The sequence below is a fragment of the Asterias rubens genome, chromosome 11 (assembly GCF_902459465.1).
Source record: "Asterias rubens chromosome 11, eAstRub1.3, whole genome shotgun sequence".
Lineage (NCBI taxonomy): Eukaryota > Metazoa > Echinodermata > Asteroidea > Forcipulatida > Asteriidae > Asterias > Asterias rubens.
The window spans coordinates 14,768,763-14,791,485 of NC_047072.1; the positions used below are offsets into that span (position 1 = coordinate 14,768,763).

A 22,723-nucleotide genomic window follows, 5' to 3' on the forward strand; every position below is an offset into this window, starting at 1 on the left:
TTGTCTGTGAACTGTACATCCTGTGTTTAAAACAGCAATATCATACCTGTGTAAGGTTATTAAAAGTAACTGTACCTGTTCCAGTGCATTTAAACTGCAACGATTTCCCCTTATACAGCAGAGCAAAATCCTACACAAAATGTATCAGGTTCTACTCAAAAATTGTGATTTGCTAATTGGCATTCAGTGTGCACAAAATAAGTTCAGTCTTAATATTTTGCTACACAAAATTATTTGACAATATTGTTCCCTGCATTATATCACCATCTGTTTTGGGGAAGTTATAGGGTTGACATGCTAGTTTTTACATTGTACCACCTGTACTTGAAATATTCATAAACAAAGCTCATGACAAAACGGTTGACTAGTGTGCATTTGGTTACATTGGCCCTTACATAGCTCCCCACCAAAGTTTGTCAGTCCAACTTAATGACCATGTTCAAGAAACTGCTGAAGACTTTTTAACAATAAAACAAAAACAGTTAACGACAAGTAAGCTCTTTAACTGTTTGTGTTTTGTTTGCCAAGCGCCTTGAATTGAGTGCACTTTCGAAGAACCTTGCAGAACTGTTTGTTAGTATAGTTCAAAGTTTGAACTATACTAACAAACAGTTCTGCAAGGTTCTTCGAAATTAATAGTCCCGAATTAATAGTCCTGAACTTTGAATTAATAGTCCTGGTTACAATCAGATTCAGAAGCTTATCTTTCAGACAAGCCACCCAAGACTAAAATTGACCATTTACCTAGCTGGGATTAAAGGAACACGTTGCCTTGGATCGGACGAGTTGGTCTATGAAAAGCGTTTTGTAACCATTTGTTATAAAAATGCATATGGTTGGAAAGATGTTTTAAAAGTAGAATACAATGATCCACACATATTTGCCTCGAAATTGCGTGGTTTTCCTTTAACTTTGCGAACAAACACGGTCGGCCATTTATGGGAGTCAAATTTTTGACTCCCATAAATGGCCGACTGTGTTTGTTGACGAGGTAAGAGGAAAACCACGCAATTTCGAGTGATACTTGTGTGGATCATTATATTCTACTTTTAAAATATCTTTCTAATCATATGCATTTAATAACAAATGGTTACAAATGCTTTTCAAAGACCAACTCGACCGCTCCGAGGCAACGTGTTCCTTTAATTTCAAAATGAATGTTCAAAATACCAATATACATACTATAACCTGCTTGTCATGAAATATGTAAGAATTTAAACACAATAACCAGAAAAGTTTCTGCAAGCATTCAACAAGTTGCACCATGTTAAGTTTTCAAGAAATCTTGTACAGTTTTAGAAGTACTTCTATAGTAATAGGCAGGGCTCAAAATGTATACTGGACTGCAGACTTGTGGATAAAGATTTAAGGGTCAGGCAAGTAAACTCAAGACCAGATAGTCAGTCTTGTGTTTTACAATTGACATTGTGTCATAATGTTCATTAATCAACATTTTGCGTTCAAATGTTGACTTTGAGTCTGATAAATATATTCCAAAAAAATTCCATCAAGTATCAAAGTGTGCTTACCAAAAGATAAATCTTCTCTAAGTGGTTGTTCAAATAAAAGCAGTTTATATTAGTAGTCATTTATGAGCTAAAGATATTGGTCTTGTCAAATTAATTTGGAATATGTGTGGAAGTTGTAATCAACATTTGAGAATTTTTAAGGTTGGATGAGGAAGGGTACCGGTACGTACAATGTTATACTTGCATGACCTTAAAATTTGCACGCCCTGGACAATGTTTTCTCTTCAACTGGTTTCACTTATAATTTAAAGTAAAAGTAACAGGAAGAGAAACACATCTGCTATAAATTGAACCATTTCCAACATAACTTGGTGTTTTTACAACAAGTACACCGGTTTCCTGATTTTGTTAATGTTTCACCAGCCAACTTGCCCATCAATTGTGTTTCGCCAGCCAACTTGCCCATCAATTGTGTAGGCTGAAGATATGCTTCAGGGAGTTTGTTCAATGAAGTACACTTGCAGGAAGATACTTTTACTCTTTGTGCACTGAAAGTTCATGGACATTCATTGTGTAGTCACAACTATGTTTTATTCGGCAAAGTTGTTGACAACTTAACTATAACTCTGTAGCAGGAAGTGCATATTAAAAAAAATTGGCCCATACTAACATAATATAAGAAATATAGCAGTTGTAAGTGTATTTGTTATTGCAATACTGCAATTCAAATATGCTATGCCTAGTCATCAGATATTTACCTGAAAGTCAAGGTACTAGAAATTAAGAGTACAGCCTATTAAGTGTCAATATCCCAGACTTGTTTTCAGGCCACAATGTATTGACTGCTACCTAAGTATCAAGGTAATAATGGAGTTTAAAGTTTTGGCAAATAAGACTTTTGTTTGCTAGTCATAGAATAGAAACATCAAATTGGTTGATTTCACTACATGTAGATGCACACATGTAGGCATGATGATGCTGCTATCCCTTTTAACAGTTATTTATAAAAACAAATTTAAGTTAAGATTTTAAGATGTTGTATTTTACTACTGTGCTTATGTAATGAGGCTTGAGTAATAACTGAGTGACGGTTGAGTTCATATCTTATAAAGATGGTAATCGTGAAAAATCAAAAAGAAACCAAGCAATAACTCCATGTATCCATAGCGATACTGCATTATTCCTACCAATGATGTCTTATAGTGTGTATTTTTTATTTTAAAGGATGCTTAACGCATAAAAGACACATGGATCCAGCCTGAAGGGTCTTTTCTATTTGTTGGTTGTTGGAAACTTGACATTTTATTTTTGTTCCATCTTTCAGGACTTGATAATGCCTTAGAGCAGTACATCCCAAACTTCATTGAACATCAAGTAAATGGTGATCGTCTGCTCAAACTGACGATAGAGGAATTAGATACCTTGAATATTACCAAGATGGGACATAAGGAACTCATGCTGGAAGCTGTTGACCTTTTATCAGTCGTGGTAAATATAAGATTTAAATTTAATTTCTGTATTCAAATAGAAATCTTCATAAGTCAGGTATAAGGATATGGAAATATGATGTCAAAATTGTGTTAGGTATTTAAAAACATGGCATCCAAACTGTTAATTTCCAGTACGTGTATCCAGTACTTTTCAATGTACACTAATACGAGTACATGACAAACTAAGGATGCTAGAGCTGAAAACATTGTGTCTTTAAGAAGCCCAGACACCCCAGGCTAGAAAGATGTTTTAGAGAGGTTTGGGTAAATGTTTTGTTCTTGAAAGAGTATTTTGATATTGGCTATCCGATGGAGATTAAAAACAATACAAACGAAATGTCTCCACTAGGGAATTCTATTTAAGTTGTTTGTACGAAGTCTAGTGGAGGATGGTGTGTACATCAGAGACAAGGGAAATAATTAAAGAAATCTCTTCAGGGATGCAAGAATTGGAACATGTGTGCATGCTCAAATTGACATTATTACCAAGTTTTTCTGCTACCACCAAGCCCTGTATCTTGTAACTAATGCAATCTGAATCGTTAAACGATAATTTCTGAGGCAATAGTTTGTTAACTCTTTGAAATGTGTATATTTGTTATCTCTTTGTAATTTGACTGCAATTCAGCCTTTGTCTGTGATGGTCTTTGTTTTTGATAAATCATTTCAAATCAAATCAAATCAATTATCAGATTTCACTTGATTTCTTCCAGCATTATGGACATCCAAGCGAGAATCTTCAGTCAGTGGCCCTGAAACTGAACACCAATGCAAGCAATCTAGCTAACCTGCTTCAGCAGATTACCCAGTCAGGGAGCCATGCAGGAGATAGATTGTACTCGCCACCATCAACAATCCTACAAAGAGTGTCTGAGACGATATCAGCCGCTAAGACACTTATCTCATGGCTGGACAGGTATGATGTCTAAGAATGGTCAAGCTTCCTTGAGGGGGCTGAGATGGTTTAAGGAATGAATTAAATGGCCCAGTGACCAGGGCTAGGGTGTAAAAAGCGCTATATAAAAACCTATTATATGCAAATTAAAAATGCAACTAGACATGATTGCATTTGTGCACAAATGCAGAGCTGTTTCGTTAAGAAAATTTTCAATTTTTGTCCACTTAATTTGAAATTCTCTTTGCATAAAAGTAGTTATGACCAATCCAGCCTATTAAAAAAAATAATTTGGATTATACCATGTTCAGATAGCATTTTATGATTTAAAGGTGCAAAAATGGAAAATATCATAAAAAATCATTTGATGACGTCATCATGACGTCATTTCACATTTGTAAAGAACTTGTCAATATCCAACAACTTACCAAGTTTCAACATGATCGCATAATCACTTAGGGAGTTATATTAGTTCAAAAAGTGCACCTTTAAGGCCGCGTCACGTGACCCCCGATGACGTCATTGATCTGAAACTTCACACATATGATGGCTGCCTGACAGTTAAAATTTGAAGTGATCACAAAAAACTTCACCACACACATCTTCAAAAAGTCCATTTTGACGAGTTTTCAACCTGCCGCTAGAGGGCGCTGTTGCAATTTGTGACGTCATCAAAAATTTTTTTGAACTGCCCACCCTTGCTAGACACTTACGTCCTTGGAAAGCAACTTCATAACTTTTACCACTTTTGAGTTACAGGGCACTTCCGTTTTTTGCCCGTTTCAACCGGAAGTAGAGGTCATGTGAGGTCACGCACATGAAACAAAATGAAGACCTAATTTATCCCTACCACATCCCGCAAACAGAAACCTACGGTCTCGTTTGGCTGATTTGATATAGATTTTCAAACATTTAACATAAAACACCTTTAAGATGACGTCATCATGACATCCTTGCTTTAGGATCATTATTGCACCATAACCTTCAATCCCTGAAAGTTTCATTGCAATTGCTCTTTGGGAACTATGCAAAAAATTGCGAGTACTGAATCAGACAAATACAAAAAAAAACTAGACATAATTGCATTTGTGCACAAATGCAGAGCTGTTTCGTTAAGAAAATCTTCAATTTATTTCCACTTAATTTGAAATTCTCTTTGCATCAAAGTAGTTATGACCAATCCAGCCTATTTAAAAAAATAATTTGGATTATACCATGTTCGGATAGCATTTCATGACTTAAAGGTGCAAAAATTGAAAAAAATCATAAAAATTCATTTGATGACGTCATCATGACGTCATTTCACAATTCACAAGAACTTGTCAATATCCAACAACCTACCACGTTTCAACATGATCGCATAGTTACTTAGGGAATTATATTAGTTCAAAAAGTGCACCTTTAAGGCCGCGTCACGTGACCCCCGATGACGTCATTGATCTGAAACTTCACACATATGATGGCTGCCTGACAGTTAACGTGTGTGTAAAATTTGAAGTGATTACAAAAAACTTCACCACACACATCTTCAACCGGAAGTAGAGGTCATTTGAGGTCACGCACACGAAACAAAATGAAGACCTAATTTATCCCTACCACATCCCGCAAACAGAAACCTACGGTCTCGTTTGGCTGATTTGATATAGATTTTCAAACATTTAACATAAAACACCTTTAAGATGACGTCACGTGACCGCTGATGACGTCATCATGACATCCTTGCTTTAGGATCATTATTGCACCATAACCTTCAATCCCTGAAAGTTTCATTGCAATTGCTCTTTGGGAACTATGCAAAAAATTGCGAGTACTGAATCAGACAAATAAAAAAAAAAACAACTAGACACGATTGCATTTGTGCACAAATGCAGAGCTGTTTCGTTAAGAAAATTTTCAATTTTTGTCCACTTAATCTGAAATTCTCTTTGCATAAAAGTAGTTATGACCAATCCAGCCTATTAAAAAAAATAATTTGGATTATACCATGTTCGGATAGCATTTTATGATTTAAAGGTGCAAAAATGGAAAAAATCATAAAAAATCATGCGATGACGTCACGTCATCATGACGTCATTTCACATTTGTAAAGAACTTGTCAATACGAAACAGCTAATTAAAGGTGCAAAAATGGAAAAAAATCATAAAAAATCATTTGATGACGTCATCATGACGTCATTTCACATTTGTAAAGAACTTGTCAATATCCAACAACTTACCAAGTTTCAACATGATCGCATAATCACTTAGGGAGTCATATTAGTTCAAAAAGTGCACCTTTAAGGCCGCGTCACGTGACCCCCGATGACGTCATTGATCTGAAACTTCACACATATGATGGCTGCCTGACAGTTAACGTGTGTGTAAAATTTGAAGTGATTACAAAAAACTTCACCACACACATCTTCAAAAAGTCCATTTTGACGAGTTTTCAACCTGCCGCTAGAGGGCGCTCTTGCAATTTGTGACGTCATCAATATTTTTTTTGAACTGCCCACCCTTGCTAGACACTTACGTCCTTGGAAAGCAACTTCATAACTTTTACCACTTTTGAGTTACAGGGCACTTCCGTTTTTTGCCCGTTTCAACCGGAAGTAGAGGTCATGTGAGGTCACGCACACAAAACAAAATGAAGACCTAATTTATCCCTACCACATCCCGCAAACAGAAACCTACGGTCTTGTTTGGCTGATTTGATATAGATTTTTAAACATTTAACATAAAACACCTTTAAGATGACGTCACGTGACCGCTGATGAGGTCATCATGACATCCTTGCTTTAGGATCATTATTGCACCATAACCTTCAATCCCTGAAAGTTTCATGGCAATTGCACTTTGGGAACTATGCAAAAAATTGCGAGTACTGAATCAGACAAATAAAAAAAAAAAAAAAAAAAACAATAATAAAAAAAACTTTAACAAAAACAAGAGCTGTTTCGCTGCGCTTCGCTACGAAACAGCTAATAATAAAAAAAACTTTAACAAAAACAAGAGCTGTTTCGCTGCGCTTCGCTACGAAACAGCTAACAATAATAAACTAGACATAATTGCATTTGTGCACAAATGCAGAGGCTGTTTCGTTAAGAAAGTTTTAAATTTTGTTCCACTAATTTGAAATTTATTCATTTTTTGTACAGCAGTTATGACTAATCCAGGCTATTTAAAAAAATAATTTGAATTATACCATGTTCGGATAGGAATTTATGTGTTAAAGGTGCAAAAATAGAAAAAATCATAAAAAATCGTGTGATGACGTTATCATGACGTCATTTCGCAATTCACGAAAGCTTGCCAATATCTAACAACCTACCAAGTTTCAACATGATCGCATAGTTACTTAGGGAGTTATATTAGTTCAAAAAGTGCACCTTTAAGGCCGCTTCACGTGACCCCCGATGACGTCATTGATCTGAAACTTCACACATATGATGGCTGCCTGATAGTTAATGTGTGTGTAAAATTTGAAGTGATTACAAAAAACTTCACCACACACATCTTCAAAAAAGTCCATTTTGACGAGTTTCCAACCTGCCGCTAGAGGGCGCTGTTGCAATTTGTGACGTCATCAATAATTTTTTTGAACTGCCCACCCTTGCTAGACACTTACGTCCTTGAAAAGCAACTTCATAACTTTTACCACTTTTGAGTTACAGGGCACTTCCGTTTTTTGCCCGTTTCAACCGGAAGTAGAGGTCATGTGAGGTCACGCACACAAAACAAAATGAAGACCTAATTTATCCCTACCACATCCCGCAAACAGAAACCTACGGTCTCGTTTGGCTGATTTGATAGAGATTTTCAAACATTTAACATAAAACCCCTTTAAGATGACGTCACGTGACCAGTGATGACGTCATCATGACATCCTTGCTTTAGGATCATTATTGCACCATAACCTTCAATCCCTGAAAGTTTCATTGCAATTGCTTTTTCGGAACTATGCAAAAAATTGCGAGTACTGAAACAGACAAATAAAAAAAAAAATAATAAAAAAAACTTTAACAAAAACAAGAGCTGTTTCGCTGCGCTTCCCTACGAAACAGCTAAAAAAACTTGTACAAAAACAAGAGCTGTTTCGCTGCGCCTCGCTACGAAACAGCTAATTACTTTTGAAAGATTCTTAAACCATACCCTACAAATTTAAGTTGAGAACCAAAAAGAAAATTTGTATTCATTTTACTTTTTGTTTGTATTAACCAACATCAAACATGAAAATTATTATTTGTTCACATTTTCTTCCTTTTAAAACCAAACCATTACAATGAACGACCCTTCCCTCTTACAATTGATTTAATGACCTGGAAATATTTCCTAATTTTTCAGACCACCATTTTCAAACAATTCAGAGAAGTATTTCCAGGAGTTCAGCAAAGAGATTTTACAATACGCTTTGGACATGACCCAAGCTGTACAGCAGCAGTCCAACCTAACAGCCGCTGTACCTGAAATCATGGCAATTGTGAGTAAAGTGGGGATCACAAACTAAATCGTCCTCGTAAAATGCATAAATACCTTTGTGATAAATACCTCTGCAATGGTTGTACCTGCATACAAGCAGTGTTTGAATCCCATTTGAGCAGGACTGAGTTTACAGTGCTTTACACAGTGAAAAGTGAAATAACCCCAAATAATATTCTTTATTCCTGACGCAATTATTACATTTTCATTTAGGATAAGAACTATTGATGTGCAACACCATACCCATACAACTTTTTTGACATGAAATAACTAGGGATGAGTTGTCTCTTTACAAGTTCATGACATTTCTCCCAAAATTAGTTTTTGCTTTTTTATCAAATCAACTTACAATACAACTGAACCTATCCCCGATGCAAATTTCCATCTACTTCACAAGATGCTCACGAAATCAGTGAAGAAAACAAACCCTCTGCAGACATCACCAGTGTGATACCTTCTCTGTGATAAGGGTATAGTAACACAATTATGGATATCAGACTTCTTGATTTTTTCCCCACACAAAACCAGGCAAGAGAGTTTACTGCAATTACAGATAATTTAAACAGACAATCAACAGATCCCCTGGTGATACAACCAACAACAGTTGAAGAAGTTCGCATCAGGAAGAAACAGATAGAAGAAGAACTGGTAAGCAATCCCAATTATTGCACAACTAAACAGCAGTGTCGTGTATACGATTAACATATTCACAATATTTTCTCTGTTGAAGATTTCTGGCCTTACTGATTGTAAACAACATGTACCAAAGATCCCTTGGCAGTCCAAAATGCTGCAAGATTGACCTACTTACCTACAATGGTTAACTCATATTGTTAGTGATGGCCTTGATTCATTGATTATCTACAATTGATTTTATCCTCTTCCTCCTTTCTATAGCCTCTTACCTTGACAGGGTTTTTATCAGTACATGCTGATATGACTGGGGCCACACAGGTGATGCATCTATAAAGACAGTACACGTAAAAAACTGCATCCCTACTCCCATCACAGAATCAGCCATTTTGTTTTACTCCCATTCATCTCATTGAACCAAAGTGAGGCTGAGAATTTCCATTGATAATGATTGCTCACAGGGATTGTGGCAAATATGGTAGTAGCATGAACACGATCTATAGGACAATATGTGACACTCTATGCCATAAACAGGCACTTCCTGCCAAAACTTTTAACTTGGTTTAATATCTCATCAAACAGATGAGCTTTAATATAACACCTATTAGGGCAAACATTGTATGTATTTTCTTATCAGAATAAAGACATGACAGTGATATCGATGCTGATGGTTTGGTTTTCTGTACTTTTAATGTCATTTATACTAATTCCAAGAAGTGACTTTGGCATAGGGTGATTACATATTTTTTTTTAAACCGTCCAATTTCTGTTTTTACAGCATGCATTAATTTGATGAATTCTCAATCGTGTTAGGTAGTAGAAATAAGATGATCATTCATTTGGAGACACCATTCGTAGAATTTGGTTGCATAATTTTAGGAGTAAGGTAGCTTTAAGTAGGTACCCTTAGCAGTTTCAAGACTTTCCATCAGTCAGAGTCTAAGTACAGTGTTTCTGAAGGTCAACAATATCTCTAATGGTTTGATTTCCTTAATTCCAGGGGCTGTTTATCAAAACATCCACTATTGACGGAATTCATTACATAACAGGCACCAAGGAGCAGGTAAACTCAGGAAATAGTCTAGCATTTTAACTACTGAATGAAGCTTAGTATTTGATAGTTAATGTTTGAGGGAGTCAATAAAATGGTTGTTATTAAGAAAGTTATTTTTTAAAAGTCACCCAATAAACAAATTACATCAGCTATTTGGAGATATGGTGGACACTGGTTGGACACACATGGTGCTCACTGACTGGACACACATGGTGCTCACTGACTGGACACACATGGTGCTCACTGACTGGACACACATGGTGCTCACTGACTGGACACACATGGTGCTCACTGACTGGACACACATGGTGCTCACTGACTGGACACACATGGTGCTCACTGACTGGACACACATGGTGCTCACTGACTGGACACACATGGTGCTCACTGACTGGACACACATGGTGCTCACTGACTGGACACACATGGTGCTCACTGACTGGACACACATGGTGCTCACTGACTGGACACACATGGTGCTCACTGACTGGACACACATGGTGCTCACTGACTGGACACACATGGTGCTCACTGACTGGACACACGTGGTGCTCACTGACTGGACACACGTGGTGCTCACTGACTGGACACACGTGGTGCTCACTGACTGGACACACGTGGTGCTCACTGACTGGACACACATGGTGCTCACTGACTGGACACACATGGTGCTCACTGACTCACTATGCAGCTTTGAACACCCACACCAAACAGTGTATTTGTATGACGTTTGCAAAATCAAAACAATTGCTAATTGGGAGACTTTACAACACAAGGTGGCAGCAAATATACCTGGTACTATTCATTGTTTACATTGTTATGAGCATTTTGATCAGGGGTACAAATCTTTTGATAGCATGTTTCTTTCTAAACTGTTTTCAATAATAACTCATGTAATATATTTTAATGTTGTTGGGTTTTTAACAACTGCTTACATTTAATTTTGGTTATCACTTTTAGTCAGCAGCAAACTTAAGCAGGAAAGTGGGCTCTGGTGATGAACTGTTAAGAGTAAATGGACAAACTGTGGTAAGCTTGAGAATGTCCCTGGATAACATTTTATGAAGATGTAGTGTAGAAAGTTAACATGGTGAACTGACTTTGTAGTTAAGAATTTACTTATGAGGTAAGAGAGAAAAACATCCCATGATCGTATAACCTGCAAGATATTAAAGGCAAGGTTTACTTTCGGTAATTGTCAAAGATCTGTATCCTTACCATTGTGTATCGCAATATAATGAAGGGAAAAAACACCTTTGTTGCATAGAATTGACAGGCGCTATATAAATTTCCATTATTTTTATTATTATTATTATTATTATTATTATTATTATTATTATTATTATTATTATTATTATTAGAATTGTGTGCTTTCAGATGCCTGAGAATGAAGCCAGATTCTTTTTTGGGGGTGATACTGCTTCCGCTTAAACAATATCAAAGGGGTAATTTCTAACAATGTTTTATAATACCAACAGCTCTCCAGTGCTCTTTACCAAGTCATTAACTTGTTGAGTAATGACCAAAAGTACACCCTGTCTTTTAATAACAGTCTCTTACTATTTAGACTCAAGGCATATTTAAACTTCAATAGACTAGTGCGTGATAATGGTGATGTATTGAAACAGATGTTTACAGTTAAGACCCTATGCACAACGCGAAATGCTACATTGACGATGAGCTCATGGGGGGCACGTCTTTTTACACAAAGAATAGCTAACATCCAGTCATTTGCCTCCTTTGACCCCATTGGGGGCACTATTTGACCCCAGTGAGGCCGCTTTTTGACCAAGGGATCTATTGACCAAAGACTGATCACCCATTTATTCCTTACACAACACAGGTGAGTTGGGAGCACCGTAAAGTCATAGAGGCTCTTAGGGCTGACCTTATGGGGGTCCTCCTGACCCTACGCAAACGCCCCTGCAACCTTGGCTCTCCTGGGCAGATAATCAGACCTGGTAACTCACAGTATCCTCCACTCTTCGGTACGCCACAACTCAGACGCAATGATAGTTTTACCAACATGAGATCAACAGTTGTGAATGGGGACTTCCTCATGCCAGCTTCACCCTGTGATTTAATGGCTACTAAAGCAAGAAGGTAACGCAGAGCCTTTCAACTGAGACTAATAATTCTAATAAATAAGACATGTATATAATAACTAGGGTTTCAACACTTTTTCACTTGGTTAAGATCAGCTCCCATGTGCTCAATGCTCTTTTTCTCTGATATTTTCAAACGTTATTTGAAGTTCTAATTCATTGTAAATTTCCAGAACGACTTATTGCAGAGTTTATTTTTATGTTTTCCAGACTGTTTAAAAGGGATAACAACTTCTACCTTCAGCTCCCCCAAGTTATTTTTATCTTGCATCTTTTTGTACAGTAGTCGCTTATCAAGAGTGGCTTTTAGCCTTTGTTTGGGGCAGACTTGCATTATAACAAATAATAATTGCAGATGATAATTGCAGATTATATATCGCGTAACTTCAGGTCTTTTGACTCTGATGCCTTTGGTCATGATCTTGCTGCCAGGATGGACGTATCATTGTCTGCCCATGATGACATTAATGATCTTGTCGCTGGCTACAACTGTGGTTGCCGGGAAGTTTTTGATCAACATGCTCCGCCAACTACCCGTTCCCGCACCGTTTGTCGCAAGCCCAGGTGGTTCAATGAGACTGTTGAAGCTGCTCGTCGTGCAAGACGACGCCGTGAGTGGAAATGGAGAAAGTCACATGCAGAGACTGACCACCTGTTACGTGCGCCTAGTCCATTACAATGTCAAAAAGGAACTAAAGCACGACAGAGACATTTGACAAGGAAGAGTGAAACCTAACCAGCGATTATATTCACGATGAGTATTTATTTTACTCAAACAACAATATTTAAAGCAATAGAACAATTAATAATGTACATGGCAGATTTAATACAATTCAAATGAGAGACTCTAAGATTATAGCTACCGGAAGTTTGATGACTGGGTTTGATGTGCTGGTTACACGGTGTCTCTTCTAAATTGACGTCTGGCACTAGATTGGTACATCTGGGGAGAGCCTCAAAACCTGGCATGGGTTTAGGCCATCTAGGAAGAGCCTCAAAACCGGGCGTGGGTTTTAGGCCATCTAGGAAGAGCCTCAAAACCGGGCGTGGGTTTTAGGCCATCGGAGCGCAAGAACCGGGTGGTTCAAGCCGTCAACTTGAAGGAGAAAGAGCACAGTTTTGACTGACTGTCTCTGTGCAAGAACCGGTTGGTTCAAGCCATCAACTTGAAGGAGAAAGAGCACAGTTGTGACTGACTGCCTCTATAACTGGAATATGGCTGAAACACCAACACTGGACAATGGTGTGGCCGACGGTTGGAGTGGTGACACCCATCAATGTATGGGTTGGGCAGAGCCCCTGGCTGACTCAGTGGTGGCGGAGTGATGAGTGTAACCCAGCAAGAGGCATACCCAGTATGTTATAGGCTAGAAACATCACACAATGCAGTGGGCAATTATACTAAACATTGCGTCCACTGCACATTAACAATAAGTTTGGAGTGTCAACACATTAAGGACACAATGTTACATTATGACCGTTGCATAACATCTAACAATACACATTGTGAAACAGACTGACCTGTTTTGCCAAATACCACAGATGTTCTTAAAGACCAACAAATATGTCATAACAAAAGGAACAGGATAAGGGGGAGAGAAAGCCCATCTGTAACACCACCAAACCTACATCAAGTCCCAGCGTGATGTCTCTGTTGCCATCACTGAAGCTAAGACGAACTACTACAATGAACAATTATCTGACTATAACTATAAAGATATGTTTAAAGTTGTTAATTCATTACTTAACAATAACAAATGCCATTTACCTGATTCTACTTCCCCTGTTAACCTTGCCAATGAATTTCAGGATTTCTTTGTGAACAAAGTTGATAATATTCGTTCTGAAGTTGACAGTATTAACTCTGGTAATTGTCTCCCAACTGATAACAAACCTATGGATTGTAATATGTGTAGCTTTGATCTTGTAACTGTGTAAGAATTAACTCATATTATAAATCAATGTTCCTCTAAATCGTGTGACTTAGATCCTATGCCCACATGGTTAGTCAAACAACACTTAACTTCTCTTATTCAGATTTTGTGTCGCATTGTGAATTGCTCACTGTCTTCGGGTGTGTTTCCGGCTGAGCTCCGCAAAGCTAGGATCACTTCTGTCCTTAAGCAGCCATCCCTTGACACTCAGCAACTCACGAGTTACCGACCTGTCTCTAATCTACCCTTCCTTGGTAAACTCATTGAAAAGGTGGTCTCCTCACAGGTTGCTTCTTTTGTCAAATCTAATGACTTGACTTATCTGAGCCTTTGCAGTCTGCCTACCGTCCTTGCCATAGCACTGAAACAGCACTTCTTACAGTTCAAGATGCTTTTCTCAGAGCTATTGGTTCACACCAGGCCGTTTTTCTCATCATGGTAGACTTGTCGGCCACTTTCGATACAGTAGACCACTTTGGTTCCACACATACTTGTGTGATAGATCTAGCCAGGTTTGTGTTAAGGATGCCCTCTCTACTGAAGCAAAGCTCAAATATGGCGTTCCTCAGGGCTCTGTCATTGGACCTCAGATGTTCACTTACTACTCCCACACCATTGGTCAACTTATTCGTGTCACTCAATCCAGTACCACTGATGATGTACAGTTGTTCTTAACATTTAACCCCTCCCGCCCTGGAGATGCTGCTTGTGCTTTGTTTCGTTTGTCTCGGTGTGTCAACATACTTCAATCCTGGTTGGTCACCAATAAGCTCAAGATGAACCCGGATAAGACGGAATTCTTCTTTGCAGCCTCTCCCACTCACCTCAAAAATCTGGATCACCTCACCTTTAATCTCAATGGCACTCAAATTCATCCCTCTCCGTCTGTCAGAAACTTGGGTGTTGTTTTCGATCGCACCATGTCCATGTCTGCTCACATTACTCAACTCTGTCGCTCTCTTAACTGGCATACGCAACCTAAGCCGGATCAGGAGTTTTCTTGATTTCAGCGCCTGCCATAATGCTGTCCATGCCTTATTTCTGTCCAAGCTGGACTATGGCTGCTGCCTCCTGAATGGTGTTTCACAGAAAGATGTTTCCCGCCTTCAACGGCTCCAAAACCGCTGTGCCAGACTTATCTTTAAGCTGCCCAAATTCACTCACTCATCTCCACTTCTCAAGCAATTACACTGGCTTCCAGTTGCCCAACGCATTCAATTCCGTACAATGGTCCACACATATAAATCCCTCAATCAGTGTGCCCCGGATTATCTCTCCTCTCTCCTTTCACTCCAGACATCCTCTTACTCTCTTCGCTCTTCTACTGGTAAATCCCTTTCAGTTCACAAAACCCATAAACTTGCAGGTGATAGGGCATTTTCAATTGCTGCTCCCCGACTATGGAATTCTCTACCTACCCAGCCTTCAAACGAGCTCTCAAAACCCACCTTTTTGCCTCTTCGTAGCTGGTTGTCTTTATCTTTGTTCTGTCTTTTCCCTACTTCTTTCTTTCTCAGCGCCTTGTATCTTTTGGCAATTTGGCACTTTATAAATACTGTTATTATTATTATTATTATTATTATTATTATTATTATGATGTGTTCTGCAATGCAAAGATATTTTGTGTTTCCGTCTTCATGCTAACAACATATTTCCTCTTGTTTTGGACATGTTGTTGCCACACTGCAGTAACAGTGATCCTGAGCCCCCATCAGTAGACACCCATGAGACTCAATCTGATCCAGAATCACTCCTCCAAGAGGCGGAGAGAATCAAACGACAACGAAGAGGAACAATGGGAGAGGCTCTCCAGAGGAAAGGGAGTAAAGGAACAGTGACATCAGAGGGTAGACCAAGATCACTCCCTATTAATACTGAAGAGTTAGAGGCTGAAAGTAAGTCAATAATTCATGTTGCCAAGTAGGCCTGGGCGACTAGTGAAATTTAATACTCCGACTAGTCACGCCTCAATTAGTCGCAACTTTGACACTAGTCGTGACTAATTTTTAATTCCAAACAGCATTGCGGCATGTTTGGTGCGGGCACAATAGTAATTTTCAGGCTGAAAGGATTGAAGGAATGTATCGCTAATGTCTGGTTGTGTTTCGTATAAAAGTTATTTATTTTGTCGTGAATACTCGTTAGCGACACAATTGGTTTACCAATTACGTAGTTAGGAATATTTTTTGTTGACTATTTTTGTAGTATCGCCACGATAAATCGAGTAGTTGAAAAACGGTTGTTGCAATTAAGCAATCAATAGTCGCGACTACGACAGTAAACACACTAGCCGCCCAGGCTAATTGCCAAATAAGGGAGAAAAGGGAAACATTGGCCTAAGCAGTGAATTTGTCATCTCAAACTGTGTTTACTGTATCAGTTGTATGAATCCATAGAATCAATTTGACCATCATTCCAACAAGTATAATGTGCCTGAGTTTTCTGTAATCTCAGGACTTAATGGAAAGTTCTGAGTAGCCATACATTCAGACATGGTTTTACTGTTGATTATTTGAAAACAATTTTCTTGTATAACATAAATTTTATTTTGTTTTAGAAATGTAGATACTGTGGTAAAATGGGAAACATTGGGAAATGTCAATTCAGGTTATTAACTTTACTTTGAACTTTCTAGTTCATATAAGTAGGTCAAATCTTGCTGCTGTTTGCATCTGCTATGGGCACTTTTGTACAAGCAATTTCTGGCCACTATGGTCACTAAAGGGTTAAAGCACATTGGTATTTGAGTTAAACACATAAAATATTCCATCACGTTCTCTTGTCATTTGATTGCAGTGGAATTAATAAAAGCATCCGGGATTTCCCCTCGACCCAGCTTCTCACCCATCGCAGGAAGCCCACCTACTGCAAGCACCCAGACCACTCCCTCACCACATGGAGATAAAACAATCAACCAATATGACACAACAAGCTCCAATAGTTCCTGCCTTACAAGAAAGGTTACAATTTCAGAAGAGAGGGAATCAATCCCGGTGAACCCTTCAACTTCTGTCTCAAAGGTAGATCCTGATAATCAGAAGCCAACACACAACAATAGCTCCCTAGATGTAGAAGATTGTCCAGTTCCAGAGGGCAGCAAACAACACTCAGAACAAAACCAAAGAACTGAAGAGGAACCTGGTCAAGAAGGCATACATTCAGAGACTGTCATAGAACCCAGTTCTGAAAACTCACAGGCTAAGAACACTAACAATAATGTGGCAGCCTTGGAAGAAGCTGGTCAACCTGAGGGTGCTACCAGCTCCTCTGAGGTTACAACATTTGAAACTGAGGATTATGTGGTTGTAGATGTTCCACCTCCTTCACCCAAAACAGTCACGTAAGTAAAAAAACAAGTACTTGATTCAATATTCAAGTCAGACACTGAAAAGAAAATAATATTCATTTCCCAAACCTTTTAACAAAATTATTGTTGAAAATATGTCCTAAAAATATTATAGAAATTACTATAGGAAACCGACTGGGTAAATTTTAAACAATGAAAAATTTACTTGTGATCTCTGCCTACACAACAGTTAACAGTTGTTTGGCTTCTGATTGGCACCCCGATCAAAGATATTGACAAAATGGGGAGACCACCAGCATAGAACTAGATGGATTAGTTGGTAGAGCATGTTTTTCCGGAGGTCATTGGTTCAAATCCCGCTCTAGTCAATTGTTCTTTGTTCAGCCAAAATCAAATGCTTTTTACACAATCACTTGGTCATAAGAACAGAAGAACAGGTCATTGAAGAAACAAACTAGACATGAATTGGTTATATATGATAGTACTAGCAATGTAGAGTGTCATGGCCGAGTAGTTAAGAGCATCAAATTCAAGTTCTGGTGCTAAGTCACCTGAGTGTGGGTTTGAATCCCGGTTGTGACACTTGTGTCCTTGAGCAAGATGCTTTACTTTAATTGCTTCTCTCCACCCAGGGGTAAATGGGTACCTGCGAGGGTAGAGGTTGATATTGTGAATGAAAAAGCCTTTGGAGCGATATAAACTGTTGCCCAGGTTGTATACTGAGAAACATTAAAAAGGGATGTTATTGGCCCTATGACCAGGGCACTAATGTAAAGCGCATTCATACGATTATTGTGAAATGCGCTATAAAAGAGTTATTTTTATTTATTTATTTATTTATGTTGATTTGCCTACAGCTTTCTTGAAATGAGGAAACAATCAAGTGCATCATCTCTGTCATCTATCCCATCACCAACAGTAAGTAACGCATCAAGTCACAATGGGGGTGTTTTATGACAATTTGATACAAGTACACCGTAAGATGACACTTTTTTATTGATTAGAGGTAGGGTCATCATTTTGATGTGGTAAAAATTAGAAATCTACATTAACAGTCACATGTGAAAGTTTCAGCTGAATAGTGTCTCCTCAAGAAAACAGCAAAAACTTTCTTTTACACAAAAAGTTGAATCTACCCGCGTTTAGAGAGGTGACAACATTCGTGAACAGACACCAACCCTCAGAAATCTGAGAAATGATTCATGCATGAATTTTTATTTTTATTTAAATCTTGTTATTGATTTCAAAATAAATTTGCAGGAGGCTTACTACTATTACAGTCTTTAAAACACAGGGTAATTACCCAAGTCTTAACCTATCTTTCAAGCTGACATTATGTTGTCCTTCTCTCTTGATCGTTCCTAAAACAGGTTGGTGTAAAACTAAGACCAAAGAAGAAGAAAGCTAAGTATAAGGTGACAAGAGGTGTTTCATGTATTGACTTGGGTCCAGGGGAGTGCCAAGGATGGCTTCAAAAGAAGACAACAACCAAGTTTAGAACAACTTGGGTGGAAATGTGGTTCGTCCTTCGAGAGTTTGTTTTGTATTACTACAAGAACAAGAAGGTGGGTCAAAGAGCAAGGGTCAAAGAGCAAGGGTAAAAGTTTTGTGATTGTTTTTAAAACCATACAAGAGCAATTCCTTGTGTGTCACTAAATCTTGCATGAATTATGAGCAAAAATATCTGTACCGAAAACCATAATTTACAATGGGATGAATGTTCATCCTGTTTGTTTGTCGTTTCTTGTATTAATTCATAAGATGTGGCTATGTTAATGGAGTAGATCGCATAGTTCAAACGTAGTCCCACATACCTTGCAGGAGAAATTGTATGTTTCAGTGCCTTGAGCATCACTAAGTGACGTATATGCGCGCCTTTAAAAGAAGTAACTATTATTATTATTATTGGTGTAATTCCACTAGAACCCCTACCCACTTCACACAAACTAGCACTACTGATTACCTTTCAACTAAAGGAAATACATTGAGCTACATGAAGTGATTCTTAGAAGAAGAAAAATCTGTCTTTTACACGTGTTTTGCAAAACCCTGGATAGTATCAGAAAGACAATGTTCTGTCATATTAGGAACAACTCTGAATGATAAATTAAAAGATGTTAATAAATTCCACACAGATTTATTTCAGCTTTGAAAAATGGTTTTCAAGTTTGAAGCCAAAGTGAAAACTTTGTGTGTGCAGTTAAAATATGCTTGTGTCACATTGACTTTACCGACAAATTACAAAACTACACAATTGATGTTAACAATAAGTATTTTACAATCTAACATCAAAAACAAAATTCCACAAATAATTTTAAAAAGATATGTTGAGAAGGTGGTGAACTAAACTGAACAATGTGAAGAGGTTGAGTAATTTATCTTTGTTCAATTAATATCGGTGTAAACCAAAAAAATTATTTTGTTTCTGCGCAGGATGATAAAGCAAAGGGATTACTCTGTCTGCCAGGCTATCAAATATTAGAAGCTCCCGAGATCAAGAAGGAACAGTAAGATATTTTCTTGTTGAATCAGGTTACTCGTTACTATTGATTCTATACACATGTACAAAGCTGAAAGGCAGTGGACACTATTGGTAATTACTCAAAATAGTTATTAGCATAAAACCTTTCTTGGTGACGTGACAAGTAATGGGGAGAGGTTGATGGTATAAAAGATTGAAAAACGGCTTCCTCTGAAGTGCCATAGTTTTTGAGAAAGAAGCGATTTTCCACAAATTTGATTTCGAGACCTCAGATTTAGAACTTTAGGTCTCGAAATCAACCATCTAAACGCACACAACTTTGTGTGACAAGGGTGTTTTTTTCTTTCATTATTATCTCGCAACTTCGATGACCGATTGAGCTCAAATTTTCACAGGTTAGTTTTTTTATGCATATGTTGAGATACACCAACTGTGAAGGCTAGTCTTTGACAATTACCAATAGTGTCCACTGTCTTTAATGGTAGGGGTCACAAATTGGTTCTAATCTGTGAAAGTTTCAGCAGAGTACAGTGCCTACTTTATTCTTATCCTTCACATCATGCAAAGCTTCACACATCACATACAGTGCCTACTTGTTTAAAAACAGCTAAAAAACTCTCCCAGTATTTTCCCATGAATGTAGAATCCATCAATGTTTAGCGAAGTGACAGCGGGCACCAACCACATTTCTTGTCGCATCAATCGGGTATGGAAACCAACCCTCTGAGAAATGATCCATACATGAATCATTTCTCAGATTCAAATGTTTTTTACTGATTTCTAATCAATGGCTGCAGTTCATATAAAACAATTTCATATGATGCTTACAACCATTACTATCTTTATACCAAGCTTTCAGATACAAATTACACCTTCTTCTTTTTTTTTGGGGGGGGGTGGGGGGGGTATGACCTGATACTTCACAGGCACAGTGGATGCAATTGGCTCTATGCCCTGGTAATTGCCCTGGTGCCCCTTGAAATAGTCCAGTACAAATTTCCCTCATATGGGCACCCTTACTAGGGAAACACTGCCGTGCCCTGACTAGAATGAAGTACCAGGTCTGATAGGTAACCAAGGAAATTGAAGATGGATAGATGGATAGATGCAAGCAAGCCCAAAGTAAAGTCTTCTTGTGGAGTTAATTTCACAAAGAGCTAAGATTTATCTTAACTCAGTGAGGGCACTGTATGCGTCTGTGATGTCATACATGTATGCAATTGGACTACTACATGTACCTATGAAACATTCAACACACAAATCCAAAATGTGCTAAACACACATCGGTGTATAATAGGTATGGCTTAAACCAAAATGAATATTCTTTGTCTCTGATGCAAATTTAACATCTATTAAATCCAACATGGTTTTACTTTATTTATTTATTTGAAACAGTGCATTCAAGGCTACTCACAAGGGCGCCAGTACACTCTATTTTTCTGCAAAGCATGCCGAGGATAGGAAGAAATGGATTGATAAACTACGTCTGGCATCAATCGTGTTCAAAGAGGAAAAAAATATGCGACAGTCTATCATTTTCCAATCAAAGGACTCCTTGGACCTGGTCGACATGATGCAAAGTAAGAGGCTGTTGACATTTACTGCATTGATAACAATCCAGTTTTAAGAAGTGTTTTAAGAAGCTAAGGACAAAAGCAGTCAAAGGAAGCAGCTTCCAACTGCTGCATCAACGTTCATCTACCGGGGCTGCCATTGTCACTGTCACTACTAGATAGGCCTTGCAAGTCACAACCACAAATACCCCTAACTAACTTCAACAGATTCACATTCCATGGCAGAATACATTTTTCTGCGGTTGGTTTTGGTCGTCATATATTCCTCACAAATCCGCCATTTTCATGATATTTGAGTTATGGAGCTTATGAAAATTTTCCGCCCCCAGAAACGGGCCCTAATATTTAGGACTGAGTATCTGTGTACAGCACAGAGGAAGAGTCCTATTTAGGACTAGCAGCTCTGCCTACTACACACTTTGTTGAAAGTCTTTTGTGTTCTTATTTGAAACTAGGTGTTGAGGGTTACCATAGTGAAAGTGATGATGAAGACAAGGATAAGAAGAGTGACCAGTCTCCTCCTTGGTCTCCATCATCCAGCGATAGATCAGGAAACACATCCAGCGAGGCAGGATCTCCCCAACGATCACCCCAAAAATACAAATCTCCAGCCTCACCCAAGATTGAACCAGGTACATCCTCCCCGAAAATCTTTCAAAAAAGAGCCACTAAAAGAGATCCATTCAGCAGCGCACATGCCAGTAATTCTCCCAAAGGTAGCCCCAAAATCATGCAACGTGTGCTGGGGGCACTTCGGAGGCACAGTCGTGGGAGTTTAAGCATTGACCTGTCAGAACTGGAAGCCCTTGAGAAAAATCCAAAGCGAAGGAACTCGACCCCATATGGTAAGAGGTGACCATTTTTACTGTGTTATTGGTGGGAAAACAGTGAAAGCAATTAATGTTGAAAAAAAACAATTCAAAATACGATAAAACATTCTTAAAGTAGAAAGTGTAGGTGGAACTACTTAACTATTTCCTTAAAAATACATACATCGATGTTTTACACACAAAATATAAATGATTCAAACAACCATCTCTAGTACTTTGATAAGTATCGATACCAATTGAGGATTTTGGAACACTTGGGTCAGCAGACAGATCGGGTAATTTTTCCTTTGTTCCCATGTTTCTGAGCATCCGCACATCCAAGAACATTGCATCTATCTGGTAAGTCTGCTGCCACCTAGTGACCTAAAAAGCCCTGGTTTTGGAGGGTTCATCTTAAGAAACATGCTTTCATTTGTTTCCAATCACACCTGTTTAAATGAAATACAGGAACTGTTTTGACAAATAATCAGTTTGAAAAGTGATTTGAGCAGT

At 38.2% G+C, this 22,723-nt stretch overlaps 1 protein-coding gene across 2 annotated transcripts in view; it reads left to right on the top strand.

Annotated features, from left to right (window-relative positions):
• The window catches only part of LOC117297066 (CNK3/IPCEF1 fusion protein-like), a 39,298-nt gene that overhangs the window by 10,808 nt on the left and 5,767 nt on the right, over positions 1–22,723 (top strand). Inside the window, exons 2-15 of one of the 2 annotated variants that reach the window (XM_033780194.1) lie at positions 2,794–2,957; positions 3,673–3,875; positions 8,178–8,313; positions 8,841–8,960; positions 9,946–10,008; positions 10,960–11,028; positions 11,843–12,102; positions 15,728–15,933; positions 16,835–17,378; positions 18,203–18,263; positions 18,716–18,910; positions 19,779–19,852; positions 21,223–21,407; positions 21,857–22,246. In XM_033780194.1, coding sequence (XP_033636085.1) covers positions 2,794–2,957; positions 3,673–3,875; positions 8,178–8,313; positions 8,841–8,960; positions 9,946–10,008; positions 10,960–11,028; positions 11,843–12,102; positions 15,728–15,933; positions 16,835–17,378; positions 18,203–18,263; positions 18,716–18,910; positions 19,779–19,852; positions 21,223–21,407; positions 21,857–22,246 — 2,670 coding nt within the window. The remainder of the gene's footprint in view (positions 1–2,793; positions 2,958–3,672; positions 3,876–8,177; positions 8,314–8,840; positions 8,961–9,945; positions 10,009–10,959; positions 11,029–11,842; positions 12,103–15,727; positions 15,934–16,834; positions 17,379–18,202; positions 18,264–18,715; positions 18,911–19,778; positions 19,853–21,222; positions 21,408–21,856; positions 22,247–22,723) is intronic. The other variant, XM_033780195.1, reaches the window with a different exon arrangement.